General features: G+C 39.6%; 1 protein-coding gene and 1 non-coding gene across 2 annotated transcripts in view; both read right to left on the minus strand.

Moving 5' to 3' along the window:
* LOC105932515 (protoheme IX farnesyltransferase, mitochondrial) overlaps positions 1 to 10591 on the minus strand; it is a 43125-nt gene extending 32534 nt beyond the window's left edge. The window contains exons 1-4 of the mRNA XM_012871721.3: positions 10462 to 10591; positions 7806 to 7948; positions 7224 to 7614; positions 3851 to 3975 (exon numbers count right to left, since the gene is read on the minus strand). Of these exons, the coding sequence (XP_012727175.2) occupies positions 3851 to 3975; positions 7224 to 7614; positions 7806 to 7948; positions 10462 to 10492 (690 nt within the window). The 5' untranslated portion in view covers positions 10493 to 10591. The remainder of the gene's footprint in view (positions 1 to 3850; positions 3976 to 7223; positions 7615 to 7805; positions 7949 to 10461) is intronic.
* A 171-nt stretch (positions 10592 to 10762) lies between these two features.
* Positions 10763 to 10835, minus strand: trnak-cuu. Its single transcript has one exon. It is a non-coding gene; the product is annotated as a tRNA-Lys (tRNA).
* Between the last annotated feature and the right edge of the window lie 15587 nt (positions 10836 to 26422).

The following is a 26422-nucleotide window of genomic DNA, read 5'->3' on the forward strand; positions in this document are numbered from 1 at the left end:
CCCCCCCAGCCCAGCCCCTCACATTCAAAAAGGTTCATTAGGTCCCATTTATAGTGCTAAAGACCATCAGAACTCCCTGAGCTCTTTCAGGCCCTAGTCTCAAAGTTTCATCCGACCCAATTTATCCGTTTGGACCAAGCAGCGCTAAATAAAACTGGATGAATACAATCAGTAGCATCACAGAAACCCATCAGAACGCTACAGTTAGTTCTCTTGAAAGTATTTAAATATCCTACTACTGTGTCTGCCCCCTCGTAAAAAAAAAAAAAGTCAACTCTGAGGTTAAGCTTCGTTGCTGGATAGGACTGTTCTTCCTGGCTATTAAATCAAATTTGACTGTAACCCCGAAGAATTCGGGTTAAAATACCCTTGCTATTATACTCTGGTTCCTTTGGGTCAGTTTCCCAAATAAATGAATGTTTGGAAAAGGAACCGCAACATTTCCTTTTGGCCTAAGGGTGCTTCCCAATGGGACGACTGGGCAGCCTTGGCTTTTGACAGCAAATCCCAAGTCCTGACTACCACAGCAGAAAGATTATGCAGCTTTCTCTCCCTCCTTTCCTCAAGGAAATCTGACAGTTGTGCGGTCTCCGGATCGCACGCGGTGCCGCCTCTTCAGATGCAGAACATTAAGGGATTAGGGCGGAGCACAAGAATCCTTAGGAAGTCATCTCCACTTGATCTCTGCACTGATTTGACAGGTTTTTGTTTGATTTTTTTTGGTATATAAAAAAAGAGCTCTTTGATCATGCCAAACTAAACTTGCAGCATTTTAGGCATAAAAACGGAGGGAGTTGGGGGGGGGGGGGGAAAGCAGCCTAAGACAGAAGCTACGAAGCTACTGTGTTGCACAATGTCTACTCTTTTCAGGATTACCAATACAAAAATAAATAAAACTCTCAAAGTGATGACATTTTGTGAGGCTAGTTGAAGATATGTCTGACAAAAACAGATAATCAGCAACGCTGACAGCTTGTTTAATGAAGATGCATAGCTATGAGCAGTAGGGGTTTATTTTTCAACATTTTGTCAGATTACAACCACAAACCTCGGTGTATTTTAATTGGATTCTATGTGACAAAGCAACACGCTGAAGTGCATAAATGGAAGGATAAGGACATGTCCGTTTCATTTTGTCACGTTGACTAGGTGCGTATTCAGATCCATTTACTCTGCCATGCATACGTATAACCCAACCTTGCAATCGATGTCCTTCAGAAGGCGTGTAATTAGTAAACGGTGCGTATAATCTAATCTCTGTATGAATCCAGCTGTTTTGTGAAGGTCTCAGAGATTTGTATGAAACCATCAGTGAAGAGCATCATGAAGACTTCAAAGTCAAAGGTTTAAAGCGATAAATACTTTTGCAAGGCACTGCAACTTTTCTCTTCTCCAAACAACGTTTTATTCCTTTGTGCTGGATTTCCCAAAACCGACTACAAAGTCCGTTCCACATCAGGACAGGTGGCTAATAGGACTGAAACCACGATCCCATCTCCAGCTATTTCCAATTAGGACTGATGACGTTGTACTTAAAGGGAACACGGGAGAAAAGAACTGCAGGATTCTCTCTCATGTGGAGGTTCAGGGTCACATACCAGCAACTTGCGACATAAAAGGACTTCTTGGCATCAAACACAATAAGGTCAGATGAATTTCAAGCAAGACACAAAAAGGGATTTACTAAAAAACTAAAAGATAAATGTTGTAGAACGGTTCCACAGGGATCTCTTTTGGCTTTGGGAGGTACATTTATCCGAAGAAACAAGGAAGGATTCTGCACGAATTTGTGTTTCATTACGATTTTTTTCTGACTATAAAGCATTAGGGAGGAAAAAGAGCTCTTTGATAGAGGTAGAAGTTTTGAATCCAACAGAATAAAAAAAGATACCAGATTACACCCATTCCTGCATCAAAGTCATACCGTAAAAGAAAAAACAATCATGGCGGAGGCAATGTGAAGAGGTCCAAACAGAGGGTCCTTCTAAATACCCTTATCGTGTAAGGACTCTTTAGCCAAAGCGGAAATATATCAGTGGTCGCCATAATAAGTGCTGTCCGAATAGTGCAGTCAGGAAGGAAGGAGGTAGCAAAAGGAGCCTGTATGCTTCCGCTCGACACTAGTTTTGCCTGCACAGCAGTCCGAAGCTCCTTTCCTACCCACGTTCTTACTACTGACCCTGTGAGAGGTCAAGGAGCAGGAGCTAGGAGGTATTATGAAGGTCATTTGGATGGAGCTAAAGTCCGGTGTGGGATTATTTTATACTGATGACAGAAAAGCAGAGGGCATCATGCAAAAAATCGTAACATGATAGAAAAAGACATGATGCCAAAAGCACGGTTGATGGTGAGGGCTTTCGTGGGGATCATTAGTGTTTCATATATTTTATTCCATTCAACTTATTTGTTTCTATTCGGTGACGGAATAGGTTCCTGTTTCTTTAGATTTTGTAAACGTGTCCAAGTTTAATAATGTGTAAGAAAACCACAATGTTTTGTTAGTATTTAATACAGGTGGCACAATAAAACGGTTAAAATATAATGATTTTACAGTATACCCCTTCATGATATGGAAAGGCCCTCTTTATACATGAGAAAACTAGGGTTTTTAAAGAAAATGGTCGCTTATGAATTAATTGTTAGTAGATCGATAAAAATCAATCAACTTTAGATTATCGCTAACTTGCATCATATATATATATATATATATATATATATATATATATATATATATATATATATACACACACACACACACACAAAAACATACATATATGATTGGTCAAAAATGAAATAATCAGGCCAGTCTCAAAAAACATATCCTTTTTCTGCAAGTAATGACACATAATTATTTAACTTGCTTTACAGGGAATTGGGCAATCTTAAACTCAGTGGGCGGTTTTAAACTCCCAATGAGAAAGAACTCTGTGAAAACACCAAAACATGGTGCTCAGAGTGTGAGGATGTGTGCTCCAGAACGTTTATGACATGCTCAGCTTTTCAGCATAAGAAGACAGCAACATTTTGCAAATATCTTAAAAAATATTTACGCTCCTTCTTATTGTGAGGTACAAAAAACAAAAGCAAGAAAGCTCGGCGTCAGGCAAACACAAAAAAACGCATGGATGATTCTTATAGATACTCAAGAAGATCCATTTAATAAACTCTCCAGAGTTCAGAGTATTTAGCTATTAAAAAAAAAAAAAAACAGAAGCTGGGGCTTACGTCAAAGGCTCAGGTAGAGGGTTGCCTTGAGGGCACGATTCCACAGTATAATCAAAGTTCCTGCCAAATTACAGGCTAAAATCACCGCTAAGCGCAGTTCAATCAAGGGCTAGCAAAGAGTTCACCCATTATACTACAATTCTTAAATCACAGAGCAAATTCCGATGTAAAACGTCAACATGAGACAGTGGAGGGAGGCTCTACTCATTCAGGGCATTTTAAGTGTCTGAGTAGAAAAGAGCTCCTTTGTTTACTGCTCTGACAAAGCTTTCAGGAGAGAAATAATGACAGCCTGCAGACAGCTCAATGCATTTTGGAGATGTGTAGCTTAACAGACAAAAAGTAGTGCACCAAATGAAAGGTGGGGATGCTGGTTCTTTTGGATGTTGCAGGAAAATTATAGATTGACCAAAGAAAACTGAGCATTTCATTAAGCTACCTTATATTTGAATAAAAAAAAAAAAAAAAGAAAAAGGAAGGTGAACAAATATTTGCCTGAGAGAATCCAATCAAATCTGAAAGATTTCCTCAAAAGTTCCCGCTTTCAAAAAAAAAATTTAAAATTGAATTCTATGACGTATAGAAATAAACTCCAACGTTTGGAAGCAATATGAAGGTAACTAACCTGGTTAATGGAATTGGCAGCACAGGATGCGAGGCCTGTTCCCAGAGCAGACACGAAAAACATGACGGGATCAAAGGGGACGGGAGCCATTGCAAAGCCAGCTGCTGCAGTTGTTACCACCAGAGCTGAAAGCAGATTTCAAAATACAGATTTTTATGCTGCAATCCAATTGTCCGAGCGTCATGTCAGGGAAAAACCACTAGAATGGGCCCCAAGGTCAGAATCCTGACTGGAAAAGTAGGCGATCCAGGAGCAGAGTCAAGTTTGATATCCAATATGGCCGCCACACACACAAAGTTTAGTTAAAGTTGCAGGTGAACCCATTTATAAGCAATTGAACTCAAACCAGGTGCACAAATAGAACTGTAAAACCTTTCATTTGTGAACATGTTCCATTAGTGCTGCAAGAAATCAGAAAAATCATGCAATGATGACATTATACTAAAATACTCCAATGGTGATACCAGGGACAATAAACGTCCATCCAGCAGGCTGAATAATACTGACATGAATATTATTACTGATTATCATTATTATTGACATGAATCCCTGAAACTTGGATTAAAGTAAACATTTTTACTATGTGCAACGTTTCCATTGTTGAACCTTGGTTGTGTAAAGCAATTTGATATACATGTGTTTTTGAAAGGGGGGGGTATATAAATGAAGATCAAATTATTTTTTTGGAGAGAAATAAAAAAATCATGCACCGACTGTAGATTTACAAAATACTGGCCAAACCTGGTTTGAACACGTAAACTGGAGAGAAATATACTGTTTCGCCTTTCTAGTAGTTAGCAATGCTACAATTTACTGCTAACAAGTAGTTCCCAGTAAATTACGCTGGTTTTACCGACTCACGACTAAAATGCATTCAAGTCGGGCCTGACTGAGCTCAGACTTCTGGGACAAATTTGCACTGCATAGGTTTTGTAAAACAAAAAAAAAGCTTGGATCATGCTTCATTTAGTTGGTTTTGGATCTAGCAAAGAGATCAAACTTCAGTAGAGGGAGTTCTAGTTGCCCTTTTCTCTTTCTTTTATGGGTTCCAATTAGGAGTGGACATTAATTCAATCTCAATATATATATCGCGATATAATTTTATTCAATAAAGTTGATATGACATTTCCAATATTACACTATACATGACAGTCTATGATTACAGCGTTTGTCACTGACAGAAGTTTTGGCTTTTATGTAATTTTCATTTTTTTTTTTAAAGCAAATATTTCTAAAATATATTGGAGGAGTTTTATAAACATGGCAAAATAATTGTCATAAGTTTGTACAGGCATCTGTTGTGGGCATTCTTTGCAGTCTTTTTGAGGCTTTCATTTTGTTTGTATCGATATAATTATATTGAATCGACCAAAAGTAAGAAATATATCATGATATAAGTTTTGGCCGTGTAGTCCAGCTCTAGTTCCAATGCTATGTGAAAACGTTGACACATAAAGGTTGTACAGCAATTTCTGTGCCACAGGCATGATGAGACAAAAAAAACATCAGAAGTGACAATTAATCGTTGATACCTTCAACTTTTACCCCATTTGCTAAACTGCGAAACCTTATCCAATTTTAAACTCACAAACCTGCTTGGAAAACTTTAGATTTCCCCAATGGAGAATTCAAATCGTTAAACAGTAACGTAATAATAAACTGCTAACAGTTTAATCCCTAGTCCTACACATAAACTGTGTATGATCTGTATTGTTTAGATTGGAATCTCCCAGCATGCTCAGCAATGTCTTAACTGTTTTGTTTCACCATTTGGCAGTATAAAATGGTGTTCATTTAGATTGCACCGGTCAGTTATGTGTAAAACTACTGACCTCTAGTCGTCAAGTAGTAGCTGTTTTTCTTCTTCTTTCTTTTCAATAAGTGAACGTCACAACACTAAGAACATTCTGAAGCTGAATGGAGGTTTCAGTGAAGTGGTAGCCCCCCCCATCATCTCACAAGCACTTTTATTGAAAGATAAGTATGATCAAAATAATAATCAATAATAAAGTCAGGGTTTCATTCCCAGCCTAATGATCATTTTGCAACATATTCACATGATATTTTTGATAAATATGTATCGGTAATGTGGATATAATGGTGGATAAGAGAAATAATAATAAAACTGCTAGAACAGTCCTAAGTTAACAAAAAGAATATCCATCTCTTTTCAGATGCGCTTCTGAAAAACAAGATTTGCAGACCCCTCTACCTCAGACCCCAGCAACAAGCGGTCCTGTCCCCTCTACATCAGCACAGTGAGTTAAAAGCTGCACAGACTGGGTGCAGGATCCAATCTAAAACAATCGCTACCATTTATATTGCCCAGTGTTAAACGTAGGACATTGTTACCTTATGCATATGATTGTACATAAATGTTTTTCAGCAATTCTCTTTTTTTAACCATATCTATATTGTGTTAATTCTGCAGTGAGTTCTGTTATGTTCTATTTTGTGCAACAAAAGTATAATTTATACTGGGGTATATTTTGTGTAAGTTTTGCGTAAGTTTTGCATGTGTTTTAATGGAGTTGTATTTTAAAGTATTTATTGTTGATTGCTATTGCCTTTATGTTTTTTGTTTGCTATCTCAAGGTGAAATAAAGTGAAGTTGGATTAAAATGGAACCGTGCCACTTGTTTAATAATTCTGTTTCTGGTTTTATTTTGTTGCATCTAACATAGAGCAGTAGTTATCAATGTCTGCTGAAGAACAATGCTACATGACGTGTAATCGGGGTGAAGGGGTGCAATGATGGTTCTACTTTGTGTGAATTTTAAAAATGAATTAAGCTATCCAAGCTGTTATGTCAGAAATAAACATTTTTGCTTCAGCCTGACAATCAACCACAATTCAGCATTATCGGTGGTCAAAGTACAGAGCCCTGTGGAACTCCATATTGAGCTCTACTTTGAGCAGGATAAATTCAACCCCGTTCGATAATGAGATTTAAATAGAGCTCCATCACAGGTCAAACCAATCAACATCTTTTTAATCAGCACAAAAAATGCTGAGTATGACCCTGAGCTTTATAGCCCTATCAGGATTTATATTGTTTTATTTATACAGTTAAATTTTTGAATACGTATATATTTTAGTAATATACTGAATTAATTAAAATCAAAGAAATACCCTAACATAAAATCTAGGCGGTTGTGAGATCCTAACTGTTTGAAACCTTGGTGTAACTCGATACCAGCAAGTGAGCAATGCCTACATGGGAAAGGTAAATAATTACTCTTTCATATAGATTTTGAGGAATTATAAAATAGACTGAATTAAACAGGTTGTTTATGTATAACGACGTAATTCAAAGTAGCCCAGCACACCGCTACAAATACATGTCATCATAGAGATGCATAAGGTACAGTACCTGTAAGTTTAATTTTAGCAAGTCTAGCGTAGACATCCGGCAGGTCGGCCACATCAACTTTCAGCGGCTTCCACTGTCTGTCTAGTCGGGCCTGCCTCGCCTCTTCCGTCTCGACGTAGACGTGAGGCGGCTCAACTGTGGTAGCAGCAAGATGGGACACAGAAGCTTTCGGAGCTGTCCCGCTTTGTGAAGCAGGCTTAGCGGCGGAGTTTTTAGGCTGTGCTTTATGGGTCACATCCTCTGACAGCGGGACGACTTCCGGGAGCTCCGGATTGATAGCCGGGATTCTCTCGACCCGCCTTTCGACGTTGCCATCTCTTTCATCAACGATGGTCAGGTCACGTTTGGGGATCGCACGCTGGTGAAGTTCGCTGCTGTTTTTCGTAACATACTTTCAAAACAAAAAAAACAAAAACAAAAAAAAAAAGTTAAGAAATGACAAGCATAAAAGAACGTTATTATCGACAGATTTGTTGTTGGGTCAAAATACTTGTGCAACTAAAAGTATAAAATGAAAGCCATCTTAATTAAGAAACAGATTGGTTAATAAAAAAACAGACTGACAAAGTCCAGTAACGTTACCTGTCGTTTCAGAAAGTTAAGCTGCTGATATGTCAGCCAGTTTGAGGGGTCTCTTCTGTGCAGGTAAATAAGGCTTCTAGCAGTCCGGTCACATCGAGGAGCAATTTGAACCAATTTCTGTTTCACTCTTAAACCAAGAAAACCTGCAAATAAAAATTTAGGCACATTAAATCACTTAAAACACTACCATTATTTTGACTTTCAGGAAAAAATTAATAATTAAAAAAGGTACATTCACACCGAGCACAAACAAGACAGATTTTTTTCCCAATAACCGCCTGCCATTGGTCACTGGAAATGTCGCCACTGTCTCGCAAATAAATGTGCTGATAACAAAGCCAATTTGCCCCCAAGCTCGAGGAGCGTCTATCCGCCTGTCAGTTCCTCCTGTCTGTTCAATTCTCCGAGGTGGAGATGGATTTGACTGAGCGAGTCACGGTGCTTTATGTAACGTGGAAAACCGAACAACGGTCCTTCATTGCTCAGTAGAATTACAGCCTAAATGCACTGTCTAAATATGTAATGGACGGGGCACCTTTAATGCGACACAACTTGACAGAAAAGTTTAGATTGTTGAACTTGAGTGAAATTTCGCTGCACTCTATTCACGCAGTTCGCATCGCGGATCGTTAATTCGATCCTGAACGCGCCTTTGCTTAGGGATGAAATGTTCACTCGCTTCGTTCACCTTGTTCGCGTTCGGTGTGAACGCACCTTAAGAGTTAATACTATGCATAAACTAGACACATAAAAATCTGGAGTCTGAATTTGCTCTCCCTGTATCATCTTTGTAACTGAACATTTCAACCGTGAAAGAAACTCTTCCCAAAAAAAAAATAGTTTCCACGACTTTCTCCATTAAATTGCCAGGAACATTCGTGTTAGGAAAAAAAAGAAATGCCCAACTACTACCTATTATTTCCTCTACTGATGGTCTATTGTAAGGCAGTATGGCCATATGACTCCAATACATAATGCATAACTGCAGGAGATCTGTTATGGGTTGTTTTGGTTTAATCAGATGTCGTAATCCGTTATACTTCATAAGAGTCGGCTGGGCCAAATAGGGATTATAAAAAAAAAGAAGAAGAAGAAGAAGAAGCGATGAGTTTCAACAAAATCTTGTGAAATAAAACAAACTATAGATGAGATACAAGCAATTTTATAACGTTTATCTCCATAATTTATTAAAATACTAGAAAGAAGAACTGGCTCCAGGTTTAACACCCTTCTCCAACTTGGCAGCTAACCTTTGACATTTTGTTTCTTCCAACTTCTAGTCCATAGGTGTAAAACGAACCGTTTCACATCCATGAATCCATCCGTTGCATTTAGATTTATTTCTTTTGGTAGTTTGACATTTTATTTTTTATGATTTTGTTCAACGATGAACATAAATATTAACGGCAAAGCTCCATTAACACGAAGAACTTAGTTACACGGTTTATAACTTTCTTAACATCACGCCCTCTTTCCATTTGGAATGGTTCTAATCCCTAATTAGGCCAGCTGTCTCGTATGAAATATGATAGATTACCCTGACACCTAGCCAGACCTAAAATAACACCTAGCCACCTCCTAATAACACGATAATATATCTAGGAGTGATCTAAACACAGCTTCTTACAGTAAACCACTAGCAGGTTTTTAAAAAGAATTACACAAAACATCTCCAAGGTGGGAAAAACGACACACGGCCCTTTCTTAAGCCGGATACAAAACGACAAATAACACTAAGGAAACGTGGGAAAAAAGAAAAACGACAAGCAAACAATAAAATAAAATACAACTAACATGATTAAATTAAGTTGATTAACAGTTACATCCATTTTATTTCATTTTGAAATGCTACAATATCCTATAATTTAAAAACGACACAACCTTTTATTCCATATCATTCCGGCTCGTTTGGGCCAGCTAACTCGTGAAACACGATCGATTACGATGACAGCTTATCAAACCAAAAATAACTCAAGAGTAACCTCCTGTTGCTAGCTATTATTTATAGGAGCCATCTTGGCACATTATCTTATAGTAGAGTATGAGTAGATGGTATAACTTAGTTTGTTGTTAGTTTGGTACGAACTGATGTTAGTAAGCTCGATGAAAAACGTCCCGCAGTAGACTGGTCTGTTTACCACCCAAAAACAACCAAAACTGAAATAAATAATGGACAGCCACTTGATAATGTATAATAATGTTAATAATATATGAGTGTTACATTTTGTGATAGTTGCCAGTACACGTGGAAGCTCCGTTATGCTCTCCTACTAGTTAGTTTGTGACTACGCTGATCAGATATGCAGTTCCTAACTGGTTAGCATGTTTTTATTGTTGTCCCCCAGCCAAGTCTCGCAAGCTAACAGGAGCATGGTAATCTGCTTCAATCGTACATTGTTTAATCATACAGCATTTTCATAGAAAGCAAAATTGTGGCAATGAGCGATTAACGCCCCTTATACAAAGAAGGAGATGACCGAGACCCACGCAAAGTAACTTTGTAGTCTCTCATCAATGCTAACTCTCAACCGGGAAGCTACATACTGAGCTAGCTTTCGCTTTAGCTTCTGGGCTGCTATGAGCCTACGAGAGCGTGAGATGTCTTTAAAGTTAAACAGTTTGTTGGCGGAACATGTCGCTTTTCTCGTGCGCTTACCTGTCAATCTGCTGCATGGCGCTTTATACATGTTTTGCGATCATATAGCTGCCTCCTGGAACGACCCTTTCACAGGCAGTACGCCGCCATCTTGACCTCGTTAGGTAAAGAGAAGCACTTCCGGGACGCATCTAAGTGACAAGTTACTGAATTTGATGACGGCAAAACGGAGGAGCAGTAGTTAATGTATTCTCTGTTAGATCAACAAGGTACATTGAGCGAGTATTTTAAGTTTATAATTCTAAGTGAAGGGCCTGTGGGCAATTTGATAAAGATCCGTACCTGTGGACTAAAATTTCGTCGCCCAACGTGGGGCTCGAACCCACGACCCTGAGATTAAGAGTCTCATGCTCTACCGACTGAGCTAGCCGGGCACGTGACACTTCACATACCCACTGTTGTTTTTGGCCAAAGAGTGGATATATAATATACATATACATATACATATATATATATATATATATATATATATATATATATATATATATAGTTATATATTTAAAAAAAAAAACTAAATATTCTTCTTAAATGTCTGCGGTATTAAAATCTTACATCGTTTTGCTTTTTATTTCAGTTATATATTAAAATAAATAAATTACAATAGAGATGACATACAAGTGTGTTTTGATATCGTGACTCATTTCTGGAGCCGTCACGTGACCTCGGACGTGTAAGGACTGCTGCAGAAACAGCGTCAGGAGTAAACAAAACTCGTATTTTTTTAAGTTATGCGAGTTGAATGTAATTGAGACATGAAATGTAATTTGTGTAACATTCTACAAAAATTTGTAGAAAGTTTGCTAACTAAATAAAGGTTTAATGAAACACTATAATACAAGGATTTCATTCATATATATATAAATATGTACATTCACACACACACACATATATATATATATATATATATATATATATATATATATATATATATATATATATATATATATATATATATATATATATATATATATATATATATATATATATATATAGTGATTTATTTGTGGAGGTTATGGAGCATACAGAATCTAAATTTTTGTGCTGGATAGCCTTTTGACTTTTCGCCAGTAGTGTTTATTTCCTACCTATGCATGCCAGTGCTTTTTTTTAATCCTCTCCCTCTCTGTGCCTCCTTTCCTGTTTGGTTGGCTCTTAGAGTGTCTCTGTGCTGCTGTGACAGATTCAGCAACAGAAAAGAGGGGGTCTTCATTATGTGAGCCATACAAACTGCATAGACAGTTTATTTAAAAAAAATCAAATGGGACCAAACCAAGCCTCTGTAATGTGTTGATAATGTAACCAAGCTCTCTGGGTTTGCTTTTTGCGTTTTTGTGAGAGATTAATGCTCATCCCACATCAAAACAGCAGGGTTTTGTTGACCTGACTCAAACTGAATCAGCTTTATTTACCAGGTATGTGTACACACAGGAGGAATTTGACTCTGGATTGTACAACGGCGCCCGCGTGTGCAGGTCACTTTCGGCTCTGTCAGTCCGCCTCAGTGCAGCTGTAGCTACTAACATAGCTCACCACCGTCAGGGTGTGAATGTGTGTGTGACTGGGTGACTGACTGACTGTAGCGTAAAGCGCTTTGGGGTCGTCGGATTGATAAAGCGCTATAAAAGTACAAGCAATTACTTTCTATAGTGGCTAATCAGCAATGTCGAATCCTATAACATCAATGGGTGGAACCTTACTATGAGGACCCTTTTCTCAGCAGGGACAGTCAAGCTGGTCCGAGTTGATGAAAAGATGGATAATGATGGACGGACAGACTCAAGAATGAAGTAAAGGTTTACCTTCCAGCGGGATAAAAGCCTTAAACATACAACCTGAGCTAATCTGGAATAATTTAGTTCAGGCGTGTCCAAAGGGCGGCCCAGGGACCATTTGTGTCCCTTGGAATAATTTAGTGGAGCCCTCAACTACAGCTGAAGAATGGTAACAAGCTGGCCCTCAAGCAAATTGAGCTGAAGCAGATGGACAGTTTATTTATTTATTTTTTTTTGTTTTTGACCAGAGATTTTTAAAGACAACATTTATGTCTTCTTAAATGAAAGTTGTTAGGTACAACACAAGGATTTGTTTCTTTAATTTAGCATGTTGTTTTGCTTTCATTTTATATCATAGTAAGTAGGGCCACAAACAAAGTTTTATGAAGAAACAAACTTGAGCACAGCCATTTATTAAACTTGGTGAAATACAGCAACTGTTTATGAAGAAAGGTCTAATTTTTGTTACCGAGAATAGACTAAGAACATTTTCTTGAACAGGGGTCACCAACCTTTTTCAAACTGAGAGGTACTTTGTTGGTACTGTGTAACATGAAGGGCTACCAGTACTGACCTTTGAATGCTCTTTTTTTATATATTGTCATTTTTAAATCCATAGAAATGCAAGTATGATTACAAAAGTAGAACATCAGACTAAAATAATATTTTGGATGCAGCTCGCTGCAGGGATGTTCCAGTTTTAGAATGGGCTCGAGGTCTCCACATGTGGTCCTTTCGGGCTACCTGGTACCAGCGGGTGACCCCTGTTCTAGACTAACATGTAGACCTTCAAATATTTATTCTCTACTTTGTTTACTTAAAATATTGGACGTTGAAATTGACTGAGCAGATAAAAGGAGAAGAAATTCACAATAAAGTTATTTGGCACTTCAACACCACTGATTTAGATTAAAGAATACTCCTGAGATATAATGGCATAGTTCAGACCTGAATTTGGTTGAGAATCTGCAACAACGCTTGAAAATTGATGTTTGCATAGGCCTGTGCCTAGGAACACTGTTAAAGACACGATATGCACCAGATCTGAAAAGAAAAGGTATACATTTTCTTGTGATAATCTGTCATTTATGAGGTTTATTCTATTTTTTTACCTCAATTTAGCTGGGCTTAGCTTAATATTTAAAACACACTGACCCAAATGCAGAGACATGGACAGCTCAGTGGACAAAAGGATCATAATAACAGAACTCGGCGGACAGCAACGTAACAGCAACAGCTGGCTTTTAGGACAACAGTGGATCTGACAATGGAGTAACCGAAGCAAGGGGTATTTTGACAGGGGGGGGGGGGGGGATTGACAACTGAATGCTACACAGGTGAGTAAGTGAACAGAGGAGGAACAGCTGAGATAAACTAGGAGGCAGAGGCATGGAGGGAAAGGAATGGCAGCAAACCACTGAAACATAATAGGATTCTACAAATGGGACAGAATTACCCAAATGAACTTAAAATCCTGCCAATCATGACAGAATTCAAGGTTTGCTTTGCTACTTGCAAATGAAGACTGTAGAACATATAATTACACATTACCTAGAATGTTATTTCAAACGATGCAGATTTTGTCTCGCGTATAACAATGTTAGTTTCTTTCTGCTTTTATTCTGTTTCATCTGAGTTCTTTCACTTCATACCAGCCTCCTTGCTTCCCTGCTACAAATACACGGAGTAATTCCCGTGCACTATGAAGATATAGTCACTGATGAATGCCAACAATAACACACCAGCCCATTACAGATCTGGCATTAGAGAGGACCTTTATTACAGGGGATAGCCATTATGTTCGGTTCTACAAGGTTTCCTTCTGCACTGACCCGGTCAACCTCTTTAGATTTGGTTTTCTATTGGTGGCTGAAAGCCGGGGTTTGTTGCTTGGTTTTTACACCATGCTATTTATCTTTGGCCAGTGTTACACTACTACAGTTTTCCATGTTCGACTCGTTTTTCCATGGCATGGGGAGACGTTCCTGAGCAGTCAGACCTGCCAAGTTAACGTCTCCGAAGGCACCGAGTCAAACCATAATCTTTCGTGTAGCAATCTGTCGGCTACTGCTGCCGATGATTGACGTCGTGCTCGGTTTCTGGGACTAGCGTTAATGAACATGCACGTTCGGGAGAAGATCGCCGCTGCTACTCTGGAGGGGAGCGGAATAATGTTCGTTGCTTTAAGGAAAAGTGCGTCGCCTGCCAGCGAGCTTGAATTGGTTTCGCCCTGGGAGTAATTTCAACCCGTCTTTTATTCGGACCGGCGGATTATTAGTCTGGCTGGTTGGGCTAATACACTCAAACTGCCTAATTATACGTTAGCTGGGGTTTTAGGATTTGTTGTTGAGAGCTTCAGGTGAAAAGAGAGAATGAAACGACTTCACCAGACCGGCAGGTTTTCTTGTAAAGTCAGGAAGCTTCACTTGTTTCGATAATTGCACAAAACACAAAAAGACAAAGACAAACGTGCCTTTAATGCCCTTCAACCATAAGGTCGGTAAAAAGACAAAACGCGGGGAACAGATGGGCCAAAAGAGCTTAAAGCAAGACAAGGAGATTGCGGGGGTCTGCTCAGCCCCAAAGGGTCTCTGAAAGGATCTTTATGGTTATTCTACCTCTGGTGGTGGTCTCACTATGAGGGCCTTTTATCACAGCTTTCACTGCATCTTGAAGAAAAAAAAAATGAAATGGCTGTAAACAGTCTCTCAAGAGAGCAAGAAGGAAACAAAAGGAACGAAGGCTCGCATTGTCCGTGTGGTGACATAGTTTATCTGAGTAAAAGCTGGCTGATGTCAGCCAGGGGACAGTAGCTTTTTAAGGCGACCATTAAGTTTTGTTCGCCTCTTGAAAAAGCCCTTATGTCGCTTCTTCAAAGTCCAAAAAGGGTCTTTTTGTGCTTTTGTAGCTCGGTGTACACAAAGAAAAATAGCGACAAGGCAAAAGATTATGACCACTGACAAGTTGTTCACTGCTTGGAAAGACTGTAGGTGAATTTTCAATGCATCAACATTTCACCGTTTTGATCCATGTCACTTCTATTAGGGCCCGGTTTAAACAAAGTATTTTTTATACCAATTTCACAAAAGTTAATTTATGTCTGAATTATTTTTGATAAATACACGTATTTCAATTAGTTGCGCTGGATTTTTTTTTTCGGGGTATTACAGTGAAGGCGCTGAATACCACAACAAGAAAATAAATACATTTCAGCTTGTAGTTGTACTGTGACTGCATGTTGTGTTAAAAAGTACGAAAACTTTTGCATGGCACATTATCATAACTGGAAGAGTGTTGAAATGATCGGTTTCTGTGATTTGGTCCGTGCCAGAACCCTGGCAGCGTAGTTCGGCACAATTTGGAGTCTTTCCAGAGTTTAAACAGGACACTTATATTCTAGATGGATGGTCCTGAAGGCTTGTTTGAAAGGATCAGTGAGAAATGAGATGCTTTTCAGATGGAAGATGCAGATCTAGAGATGGATTGTGAGTTATTGGTGAGGTTTCATTTCAGGATGAGAGAGGCTTTTCTGGAATGTCTGAAAACTATTTTCCGGTATTCTTGAGGTTTTTTTTTTTTCCTCCTTTGGACTTACAGAGAAGCCAAATCATTTTTTTTAAGACACGTTTTATGTTTGCCACACAGGGGGAGTATGCTGAGAGCTTGTAATCAAACAATATTCTCTCGGGAATGCCCAATAAATGTCGTCAGCGAATTACGGGGGCCTCCTAGAGCTGTCACCACCTCGCTTCATCTGCTTTGATTTACAAGCACTGTACCAGAGGTTTGTGTGCCATCACTAATCCCGCAAGGATGACCCACTAAGTGGCAGCGGAGTCAGATCTTCTGGAAAAACAGAGCGAGGCAGACAGAGCCGCATAACTCCAAGCAGAAACAGATGCAGAGACACCCTTCTGTTTATAATTGATTTTCAAGGCCAACGTCTTGTTGTCACAGTTTGCCTAACGAGCCCCCTGGCCGGCGCCCTGTTGCTTGTCAAACATACCGTGTCAGTCGGGGCAGACACTCACCACGCCTTACCCTCGCTGGGATGGCACCATGAGGCAAAAACTGATATCACCCAATGGATCTCCCTCTCTGGGACTTAAAAAAATGCCTGGGCATTAGACTGCAGACTGACTTGTTTTCTGAAGATTTTCCTAGTCGGGCCAAGCATTCAAAGCCTTCAGGGAAGAGTTGGTGTCCCCCCCAGCTGCTCCCTGGATTTCCGAAGACAACAGGTATCACCGAGCCCCAATAGGCAGCAGTGTTTATGTCTGAGATCACCCATGTCTTTGTGGGCCTCAGTGGCTAAGCTTCTGATTGGCCATGGCTCATCAATCAAAAAGTATCACCCAAATAGTAGAGTAAACTGAAGCCCATGGAAGGGACTTTAAGCCTGCTGAAGGTCTAAAAGTAGGCTTAGGGTGAGGCCTGCAGTTTGTGAAAAAAACAACAACACATGTATTCCAAGCTGATGTCAAGCAATGCCTGTCTTTTGTCTCTCCTCACATAAATACTGAACTCTTCCCATTGACAAAAAAACTAGTTTCAAATACAATTCCAGGATGTGTGAACAAGACGGCCTTTACGGCAGCCTCTCTCATGGAAAGGCTCTTCATCTGGGTACCTCCACAAGACAGTAGCCCTGAGCAAACAGGGTCAGTGGGGTCATAACAATTCCTCAGCATTTGTGTAGCCATCATTTGGTTTGGCTCATATCTCCCACTCCAGGACTCTGTCCAAAATTGAATGTCCATACCACAAATTTGTCAAGATGAATAAGAGTAAGTCCGCAATGCATCCTGTTTACGGGGTCGCAGCAAAAGTCTCTCTCTTTCTTTCACATCCATAGGCGACAATGCGCAGTGTGTTTTCCCCATCAGTCTGGGTGCATTATTTATTCATTTTTTATTACTCCCCAACCCCTTTTTCTCCAGCACGTCTTGGTTATTCGTTCACCACAACAACTTCCCACACATCTGTCCAGGAGAGCTGATGAAGGTTGTCAGGAGTTGATGAAGATCAAGTTGGACTACTGACAGATCCTGCCGACGGGGGCCTCTATTTGCTCTTCCATAAACACAAACACTTAACAACTCCAAAGCTTGGTCTACGTCCAATTCTCTCCAGTAACCAAGAGTAATCAGCTGTGTCATCCTCACCATAAATCTCAGTACAGCAGCGGCTTCGAGTCCAGATGGGAAAAAAGGCCTTGTTCAGTCACACTTGCCTCCACATCATAAATCCATGCCAGTCTTCATAGAAGCAGCTTCCTGCCTTGTGTGTAACTCCCCAGCGAGAAGGAGGATAAGGCAGGAGAGGAGGGAAGCTTCCTTTTTAACGCAAGCCTTTTCTTTGTCCATAGAGAAATATAGGATTCTAAGGCATTTTCTTCATCAGATGCAGATGGGCAAATTTAAATGTCTATTAATCCTACTTTATTAATCCCAAAGGGAAATTAAATGTTCTTGTAACTCGTATTATGGAGTTTTCTCCAAAGAAGTGTTGGCTGTTGCTGTTGGCAGTGGGCAGGAAGGATCTTGTGCAGTGGTCTTTCTTGCAGCGGATCTGAAAAAGCCTCTGACCGAAGACACTCTGTTGTTGCACAACAGATTAAGGAGGAGGATGCTCAGGGTCATCTGTAATGTTGTTTATTTTATAAAGAATCCTTCTTGACACAATCATCTCCACAGATTCTAGATGAATCCCCAGAAACAGAGACAGCCTTCTTCGCTAGGTTGTTGAGCTTTTTTAAGTGTCTGGCTTTGATGCTGCTACCGCAAGAGAGGATGGTAGAAAAGATCACACTCTCCACAAGAGACTTCTAGATGATCTGCAGCATCTTGCTGCAAACACTAAAGGACCTAGGCTTCCTTAATAAGTGCAGACTGCTCTGTTACGTCTTGTAGATGGCTTTACAGTTGCGTCCTTTGTTCAGGTGAAGACTGAGTTATCTATACTCGTCCACCACCTCCACTTCTTCTCCCATGATGGAAATAGCGTTTGAACTAATACTGTTTCTCCTGAAATCTACAATAATCTCTTTTTTATTCACATTAAAGATGAGACGATTGCTTCACAAAGTGGTCCTCCAACTCCTTATACTCAGCTTCTTTTCCATTTCTGATACACCCCGACAACTGTACAGTCATCTGAGTATTTCCGCAGATGACTTTGTCTTGTACTGGAAGTCTGAGGTATGCGGAACGAAATAGAATTGTGAGAGTCCCCTATTTTTGCTCCTGTGCTGCTGACTACCTGGTTAGACACACGAAGCCTTCAGTCTCACAAACTGTGGTCAGTTTGTCAGCTGGTTTTTCATCCAGACGATTGCTGAGGCCTTCACTGGCCTCAGCAATTGTCTGGTTGAACCACACCAGTGGTTCAACCAGACGATTGGTTGGACCACACCAGTCAGTTTGGACCACACCAGTCTCTATATAGACCGGTTTGATGTAGGATGTCAGGGCAACAGGTCTACAGTTATTATGCACTGACGGGTACGTTTCTTTGGTACCAGAAAAAGGCAGGATGTCTTCCACAACACTGGAACCTTCTCCTTGGTCAGGCTAAGGTTGAAGACGTGCCGCAGGATCCCACAGAATTGCTCCGCAGAGGCCGTCAGGACTTTGGGGCTAACACTATCTCGACCCGCAGCCGCATTCTGGTTTAGTCTGTGCAGCTGCATCTTCCCCTGACATCTTGCAACATAGAGGTGGAGAGGGGAGGCAAAGTGACCATCACCATCTTTGGATTTGGTTGAAGACAAATGTGTAGAAGCAGAAGGGTCCGTGGCCAAGGTCGAAGGTAACATTTGAGCTGTTACAGGAAAGCTTTGGATCACAGGAGGGTAGGGTGTCTGTTTCGCTGGGGACAGGAAAGAAGGATGCTGAGCTTGTTCTTGAACTGAACCTACTGAACAATGTGTTCAGTGACTTACATCTGTCCAAACAGTCCACTACACGAAACCTGTAATCTTCTTCATCCCAGGGCACACATCTCTCATACAGTTTTGCTGGATCAAAACTGTAGCTTCTTCTTACAAACCTCCCGGCTGCCTCTCATCTTGACTCTACGTTGCTCTGGATTCTGCTCAATAATTCATTGTGTATTAATCATTTACACCGTCTTCGGTTGTCTGCAACTGTCGCTCGAACAAGGGGGCAAGACAACAAACCCAATGACAGGGACAGGTTGATCAGATTCACTACAGTTTATGTAATGTGTGAACTCAAGTAGACTGACGTGGACACTGAGTAATCTGAATGCACGGATTGCAAAACAGAGCGCACAGATTATCAAACTTTGCACACAGATTGCAGAAATCGAAAAAGGTTTAAGAAGACGGACCATACACGAAAAAAGAACACATAAGCCCTGATCCATGATTCCTTTCTATGGGAGAGAAAAGTAAAGTAATCAGTTTAAAATGTATTTCCTACATCTTTGTCACAGCTCCTGTAACAGTTACATGGCTTTCTTCTTGTTCCAATGAATATAAAGCAATTTCTGGAGGGTTCCCTTGTCTTTAGATCCTAATCCAATACCAGCCCTGCACTGAGGCAGGCACCGCTCTTCATACTAAGTTGCTAGCCATGTAATTGTTTACCTGGAAGTCAATCTTAATGTTATAATTCATCCATGTTGCAATGGAAGCATCAGAACACCGGTTGCTCTAAAACAAGAAGGCCATTGTTATTGACTTTCATTTTAAAACCAAACAAAAAGAGGAAAGTAAAATATGATGTTCTGGATGCCTCCAACATGACTCTCCCTTCCTCTTTTAGAAAGTGCCAAAATGACAAAGTGGATAAGAAAAGCGTGGTGGCGGAAAACGAGGGAATCCTATCAGTGCATGAATTTAATTACCACTCAGATGGCTCCACATAATGAGGAAAAGGTGGATGTGCAAAAGAGACTTGCATAATTCATTTTGCTTTTCTCATTTAAAGCATCCCTAGCCTCCTCATCATTCCTCTGTATTTCCAGGAGCTTTGCGCTCTGGTCTATGATCAATAATTTCTTTTCAACCAAAAAACATTTGCATAAAGGGAATTATCCGCTTACTATGGGTCACAAAGGGAGAACTTGCACAGCTTTTATGTTCTTTTTGTTTGCTCTGTTTTTGCGATAACTGGCAGAGCAGCACTACAATCTGCTCACTGGATACTATTCAACAATTTCCAGCAACTTGTAGGGCATTTACATAAATGTTATTGCAGAAAATTTTTATTAAATATATATATATATATATTTTTACTGTTTTTAGTAAAATTTCCTTCAAACTGTATGATCTGGTTTGAACATATGTGACCATCTTTCTGCATGGTTTTCTCAGTGATTTACAATAACTTTGTCCCATTCCTCCTGACTGGTGTTACGTTGTAACAAAGTTAGGTTTTTAGCTTGCCGCACCTTATCAGTTCTGCCCCAAAAACTTTTTATTGGATTAAGATCAGGGCTTTCTGTTCCTACTCCAAACCATTAACATTGTTGTTCTCAAGCCTTTGCTGGTAGGCTTAGTCATTGTGCATTTGGAAGACCTATATGTACCCGAGCTTTAACTTTATGGGTAATGTGTACCAGTAGTTCCACATTACATTCTCCTCATACCATCCATTTTGTGAAATGCACAACTCCCTCCAGCTGCAAGAGAAAAAAAATGCATTGTTATACAATCTTCAGCATCCACAACTAAAACAATAATCTTCGGTAATATATCTCCACTACTATATCAATCTATAACCAAAATAAATACCATCCAACTAGTACATTACCAAGATAGTGTATTTAACACTATGTTCCATTTATGTAGTATTGCAATAGAGATTTTCTTAATACTTATGAACAGTTTCAAGTCACCATCCACAATGTTCCACAGTTTTGCTCCAAAGTCCGCTATGCACATCTTCCCTATTGTTGTTCTTTCATTACTGTATCTTTTCTAAAATTTTGCTCTGGCCTTATCCCTCAATGCCCCTAAAATTCCTGGTCACTGATCACTTCTTGCGCTTCACATTGATTGACCAGTTTTGAATTTGACAAGATCCATACATTTTATCATGTTTGACTCTATAAATAAGACTCTGATGATCCATAAACTTCACAGAAGCACCCTAATTACTGTAACGCACTGTGTTTTGGAGTCAGCAGGTCCTCCACTGCACGTCTGCAGTTGGTACAAAAATCGCTGCTGCACGTCTTTCAACCAACACTCTCTGAGCTGTTACAGTCAACTGTGGCCCCTCGTTCTTTCAGATCTGCTGTCCTGCAGCTAGTGTCAGTGCAGACAACCAGGCGGAAGCTCAGAGGGCTGTAGCTGGTCTCAAGCCTTGGAAAAGCCTGCCACTGCACATTAGGCAAGCTCTCTCCCTGATGGGTTTTAAATCTGTTTTTTAACAAATTTTTTTTTGCAAGCTTTTAATACCCAACAGGGCCTTGGTTTAGTGTCGGATTTTGTTTATTTTATTTTATTTTTTTAGGTCTGTGTCTATTTGCTTTTAATCTGTACAACACTTTGGTTTGCTTTTAAAGTGCTTTATAAATATAGTTGGATTGAATATTGCTCTTTTTTGTAATGTGCAAAGGAGCTGTTAAGTGTTTTTGTGTGTTTCCCCAAATCTCCCCGCCGTATTTTAAATCCGCTGAAACCATGGAACTGTAATCTTCTTTTTCTCATGTGTTTCGGGCAATGGCCTCTTCCAATCTGAGTGGCTTTTCTGGCCCTGCCGGTGCAAGACTCACTTCACCATGAATAACGACTCCCTTATGTGTCTCATCTGACGTGGGCACCTTCCTCCACATGTTTGCTGTGTCCTATGCATGAAGGAAGCAAATTCTTAAGACTTTTATTTGACTATGGACTTCCTCTCCATCCTTCCAGAGAGGCTAGATTTGTGGAGTGCCTGACCAATAGTTCTGAACTCTGGATCTCTATAGCTCTTCCAGAGTTACCATGGGCCACTCAGCTGCTCCTCTGATCAACGCTCTCCTTCCCGTCAGTTTAGGATGACGACTATGTATTTGTAAGGGTTGCAGCTCTACCAGAGTGTCTCCATTTTCAGACAATTAATTGAATAATCCTCTGTGAGGTGTTCAAATAGCGGGATATTATTTTACAACCTAACCCCAGCATTAACCCCTAAGTCGCAGATTTATACTAGACTTGTCTGCTGTGTTCCTTGGTCTTCTTTATGCTGTGTGTCCACTAATGTTCTCTACCAAATCTCTGTGGTCTTTACAATGTAGGAGGCTGAATACGAATGCACGCTAGAATCATTCAGATATTCATTTATAAAATCCTATTTTTCTGTCTACTTTGGAATGTCGCATTGCTTTGTCATATGAAATTCTAATTAAATAGAAGCGTGCATTTGTTTATATTGCAGATGAGCACCGAAAAACACAGTTTAACCCTAACCCTTGCGTTACCCCCCCCCCCCCTCCCTTTTTTGCACCGCATCTTAGAGCCTGAGTTCCTGACATTATGAGGCCCCTGTGCCACAATAAAGACACTTTTCATGTGGTTTCTCATAGGAGCATGTTCGGTGTGAAAGTGCCTGTTCGTGCATGCGGAGTGTGATGAGTGAAAGTACACGTGAAGAATGTGTGTTTTGAGTGTGTAGGAAGATGAGGGAGGGTTGTTTGAAACTTGACCCCGGAGAGGCGGTTGGATTCATGAAGGGCCTCTTTTACGTCCCTCTTCCCATCCGGTGTCTGACTTGAACCGTCCTGCTTGAATCAAGTGCTTCCTTATGCCCAAATGTTTGCTCTGCTTCTTAGGAATATCAAACAGGTCTCTCTCTCTCTGTGAAGAGGCGAAAAACGCCAGCGATGTGTAGAATGTATGTTTTTACCTCGTCAGTCAAATGGTTGCAGCTTTCAGCTGAAAATGCACAATCTGTCATGCTTTTTTTCTTCTCTCCTTTTAAAAATCCCCCATTAATGACTTTCAAAACTAAGGCATTATAATTTAAAAGAATCCATTTAAAAAAAAATAACTCAGCGTATACAAAATAAACCGAATTAGAGTTATTCTTTTTCAGTCCGGACATTGTTCTGTTTCTTTTTCCCAACATTTGTGCCAGGTGGAATAGTCATTATCTGGCATCCCTTACACAGGGGGAGTGCAGGACGAGCAGACGTGCGTTCCATACTCAGGAATATTGCAGAGTATGCAACGGCTGTATGACGTGCTATTGGGACAGTTTGCTTAATAAACCTCTGGGCTCCCCCCCCCCCCCCCCCCCCCGCAAACACTCAACAAAAATATGTGTATACACAATGCAATGTAAAAGTGTTCAGACCCTTTTAACTTCTTCACATTACAACCACAAACTAAAGGGGATCTTATTGCCATGGTACATAATACACCAAGGCTAAGTAATTCATTATTGTTAAGTGGAATTTGTTTTTACACATGAAAATCTGAAAAGTGTGGATTGCATTCATATATAAACCCTTTCCTCATTTCCTCTACCCCCTAAGACAATCATGTGCAGCCAATTAATTACCATTTTCATGATCAATGTTAGTTGAATTTATTTTTTTTAATTAAAATAGCCCTAACCTATTAGTTTTTTTGTGTTCTAATCTTTTAAAAAAAAAAATCTAAATTGATGGGTGAGATTTTAAAGAACCATTTGGGCTAATAAAGACCTGCTCAGTGCAACCCTCTTCTAATTATCCCATTTAAAATTGCTCCTTTGTCAAGTTATCCATTATGTTTTGGGGAAATGCTGCTTAATCTCTTGAGTTTGGGAATCTTTTTTTTTTTTTGCCTGAAAATATCACAGGTTAGAATGTGGTGACATAACAAACAAAACACGTTAATATGTAAATAGTAAGTCAAATGAGTAGTCCCCCTTCACCACAGAAAAATTAAATAAAACGGCTGGTGAAATATTGATCAAAGTTCCTTAAATTATTATTTTTGACTAATTGGAAGGAAAATATCAAGAAGTAAGGAATGTGCATGTCATTATCTCTATCGTGTGAGTCTATGCATCAAGTCTCAGATTTCCACCGTGTGCATCCCCAGCAAAGTGATATAACATGGTATGAATATGCAGTGCACGTGCAGCCTCTTGTCCTAATTGCAAATGTCCAGATTCAGATTTTAGGTTTTCAGATTTGATATCAATCTGAATGGAAAACAGGTTTCGTTTTCTCCACGAAAAAAAAAAAAACAGATGCTGGAGCTACAGACGTGCTAATCCACCCCGTTGGTGCGTTTGCCTCCAGCTGGATACCTTTTAACAGAAAACAGACACTTTGTTGGCTGCAGGCTTTTGTTATTCTTCCTCATCGTGAACATTTCTCTGAGAAATCTACCATGCAGTGACAAACACCTGCAAGCCCTCCTTCACAACACTGCCGTCTTAATGAATAAAAATGGACCTGTGATTCATAATGGATCCTTATTTCATCTCCCTCCTTTTTTCTCTGTATGAAATTATCCTCTTTTACCATCTGAACCTTTGGATTTGAAGAAGAATAATCTCAAACATTTGTCTTAATCTTCACTCTGAAAACACAAAGAGTGATGAGCTGCTGATTACTATTCAAAGACAGAACCGCTGTTGTGCTTCTGCCGTCTAAAATTGGAAACATAAATCTACAGCAATCTCTCCTGCACCGCAGTCCCCCATCACCTTCTTAATAACGTTGAAAACATAATCTCCACTGTGAAATTACAATATGCCAAAACATATTACCTCGGAATCAGATAGGAGCTGCATTTAGTGATTTAATTCTAATTCAGAACTTTTATTTCCTTCCACTAAATTAAATGTGCTGATAAAAAATTCAGACTCTAACATGGCCATTTAACAAAATAAATTAGATAAGTCCATGTTGAGACCAACGGATGAGTGTTTTGTGCATACTCAGCCTTGCTCCGTTCATATGGCTATGTGAGTAATTTCCCCTTTAGGACCTTTAGTGATCCGCACACCAGCCCCTTTGGAAAAGGAGGCACAAACAGATACTGATTATTAATTTTTTGAAAAAAATGTGTATGATGTCCGTTCTGAAGTGTGTGCAAATATCAATAAGATGCTTTTATTTATAAAAATGTTTGTAATTTGACATGGGTCAATTCTTCCAACAGATGTGTGGGAATGCCATTGTTTGGTTTCACCAACAGATTGTACAGAAGGGCCCCATAACATGATGCTGCCACCCCCATGCTTCACAGCTGGGATGCCGTTCTCAGAATTGTAGTCGTTCCCCTTTTTCCTCCGACTATTACAATTGTCATTATGGCCAAATAGTCCAATTTCAGCTTCATCAGAGCACAGGACTTATGTGTAAAATACAAACACTTTGTCCCTGTGCGCATTTTTAAACTTAGCAAACTTGGCTTTTGATGGGCAGGACAATAAAAAAAGATCCTAGGTTTCTCTTTAGTACAATTCACAATATGTGCTGTTAATTGGCACTATATCAATAAAATTTAATTTAATTAAATCTAAAAAAAAAAAATGAAAACTTCAATAGTTTTGTCACACATTTCAAGAAGTTCAATTCAATTCAATTTTATTTGTATAGAGCCAATTCACAACGCCTGTCATCTCAAAGCACTTTAAAAAGTGAAAACTAATACATTATAAAGATTCATTGCACATAGAATTAAATATTTTCTGTGATGGACAATCAACTTGTCCCCCCCACCTCTCACCCAATGACCGCTAGTGATAGGCCCCACCCTGCCTTGCGACCCTGCATGGAAAGGTATAAGGGTATAGACAATGGATTGATGGACGAAATATTTCAAGCGTTTATTTCTTGTCATTTCAATGATTATGGCCTACAGATAATGAAAAACAAAAATTCTATGTCTCAGAAATTAGAATATTACATAAGAGCAATAAACAATGTACACTTTAAACAAAAATCTCAGGCTTCTGTAAAGGATGTTTATTCTTATGCAGTCAGTACTTGTGTTGGTCTCCTTTGGCATCAATTACTGCATCATTGCAGCATGGTGTGGGCGCCATTAGTCTGTGGTTCTGCTGAGGTGTAATGGAATCTCAGGTTACCGATAGCAGCCTGCAGGTCATCCACATTATTGGTATCTCTCATCTTCCTCTTCACAATACTTTACAGATTTTCTGTGATGTTCAGGTCAAGGGAGTTTGCTGCCCAATCAAGAACAGGAATAGCATAAACTCAACCAGCTTTTG

The sequence above is a fragment of the Fundulus heteroclitus genome, chromosome 10 (assembly GCF_011125445.2).
Source record: "Fundulus heteroclitus isolate FHET01 chromosome 10, MU-UCD_Fhet_4.1, whole genome shotgun sequence".
Classification (NCBI taxonomy): domain Eukaryota; kingdom Metazoa; phylum Chordata; class Actinopteri; order Cyprinodontiformes; family Fundulidae; genus Fundulus; species Fundulus heteroclitus.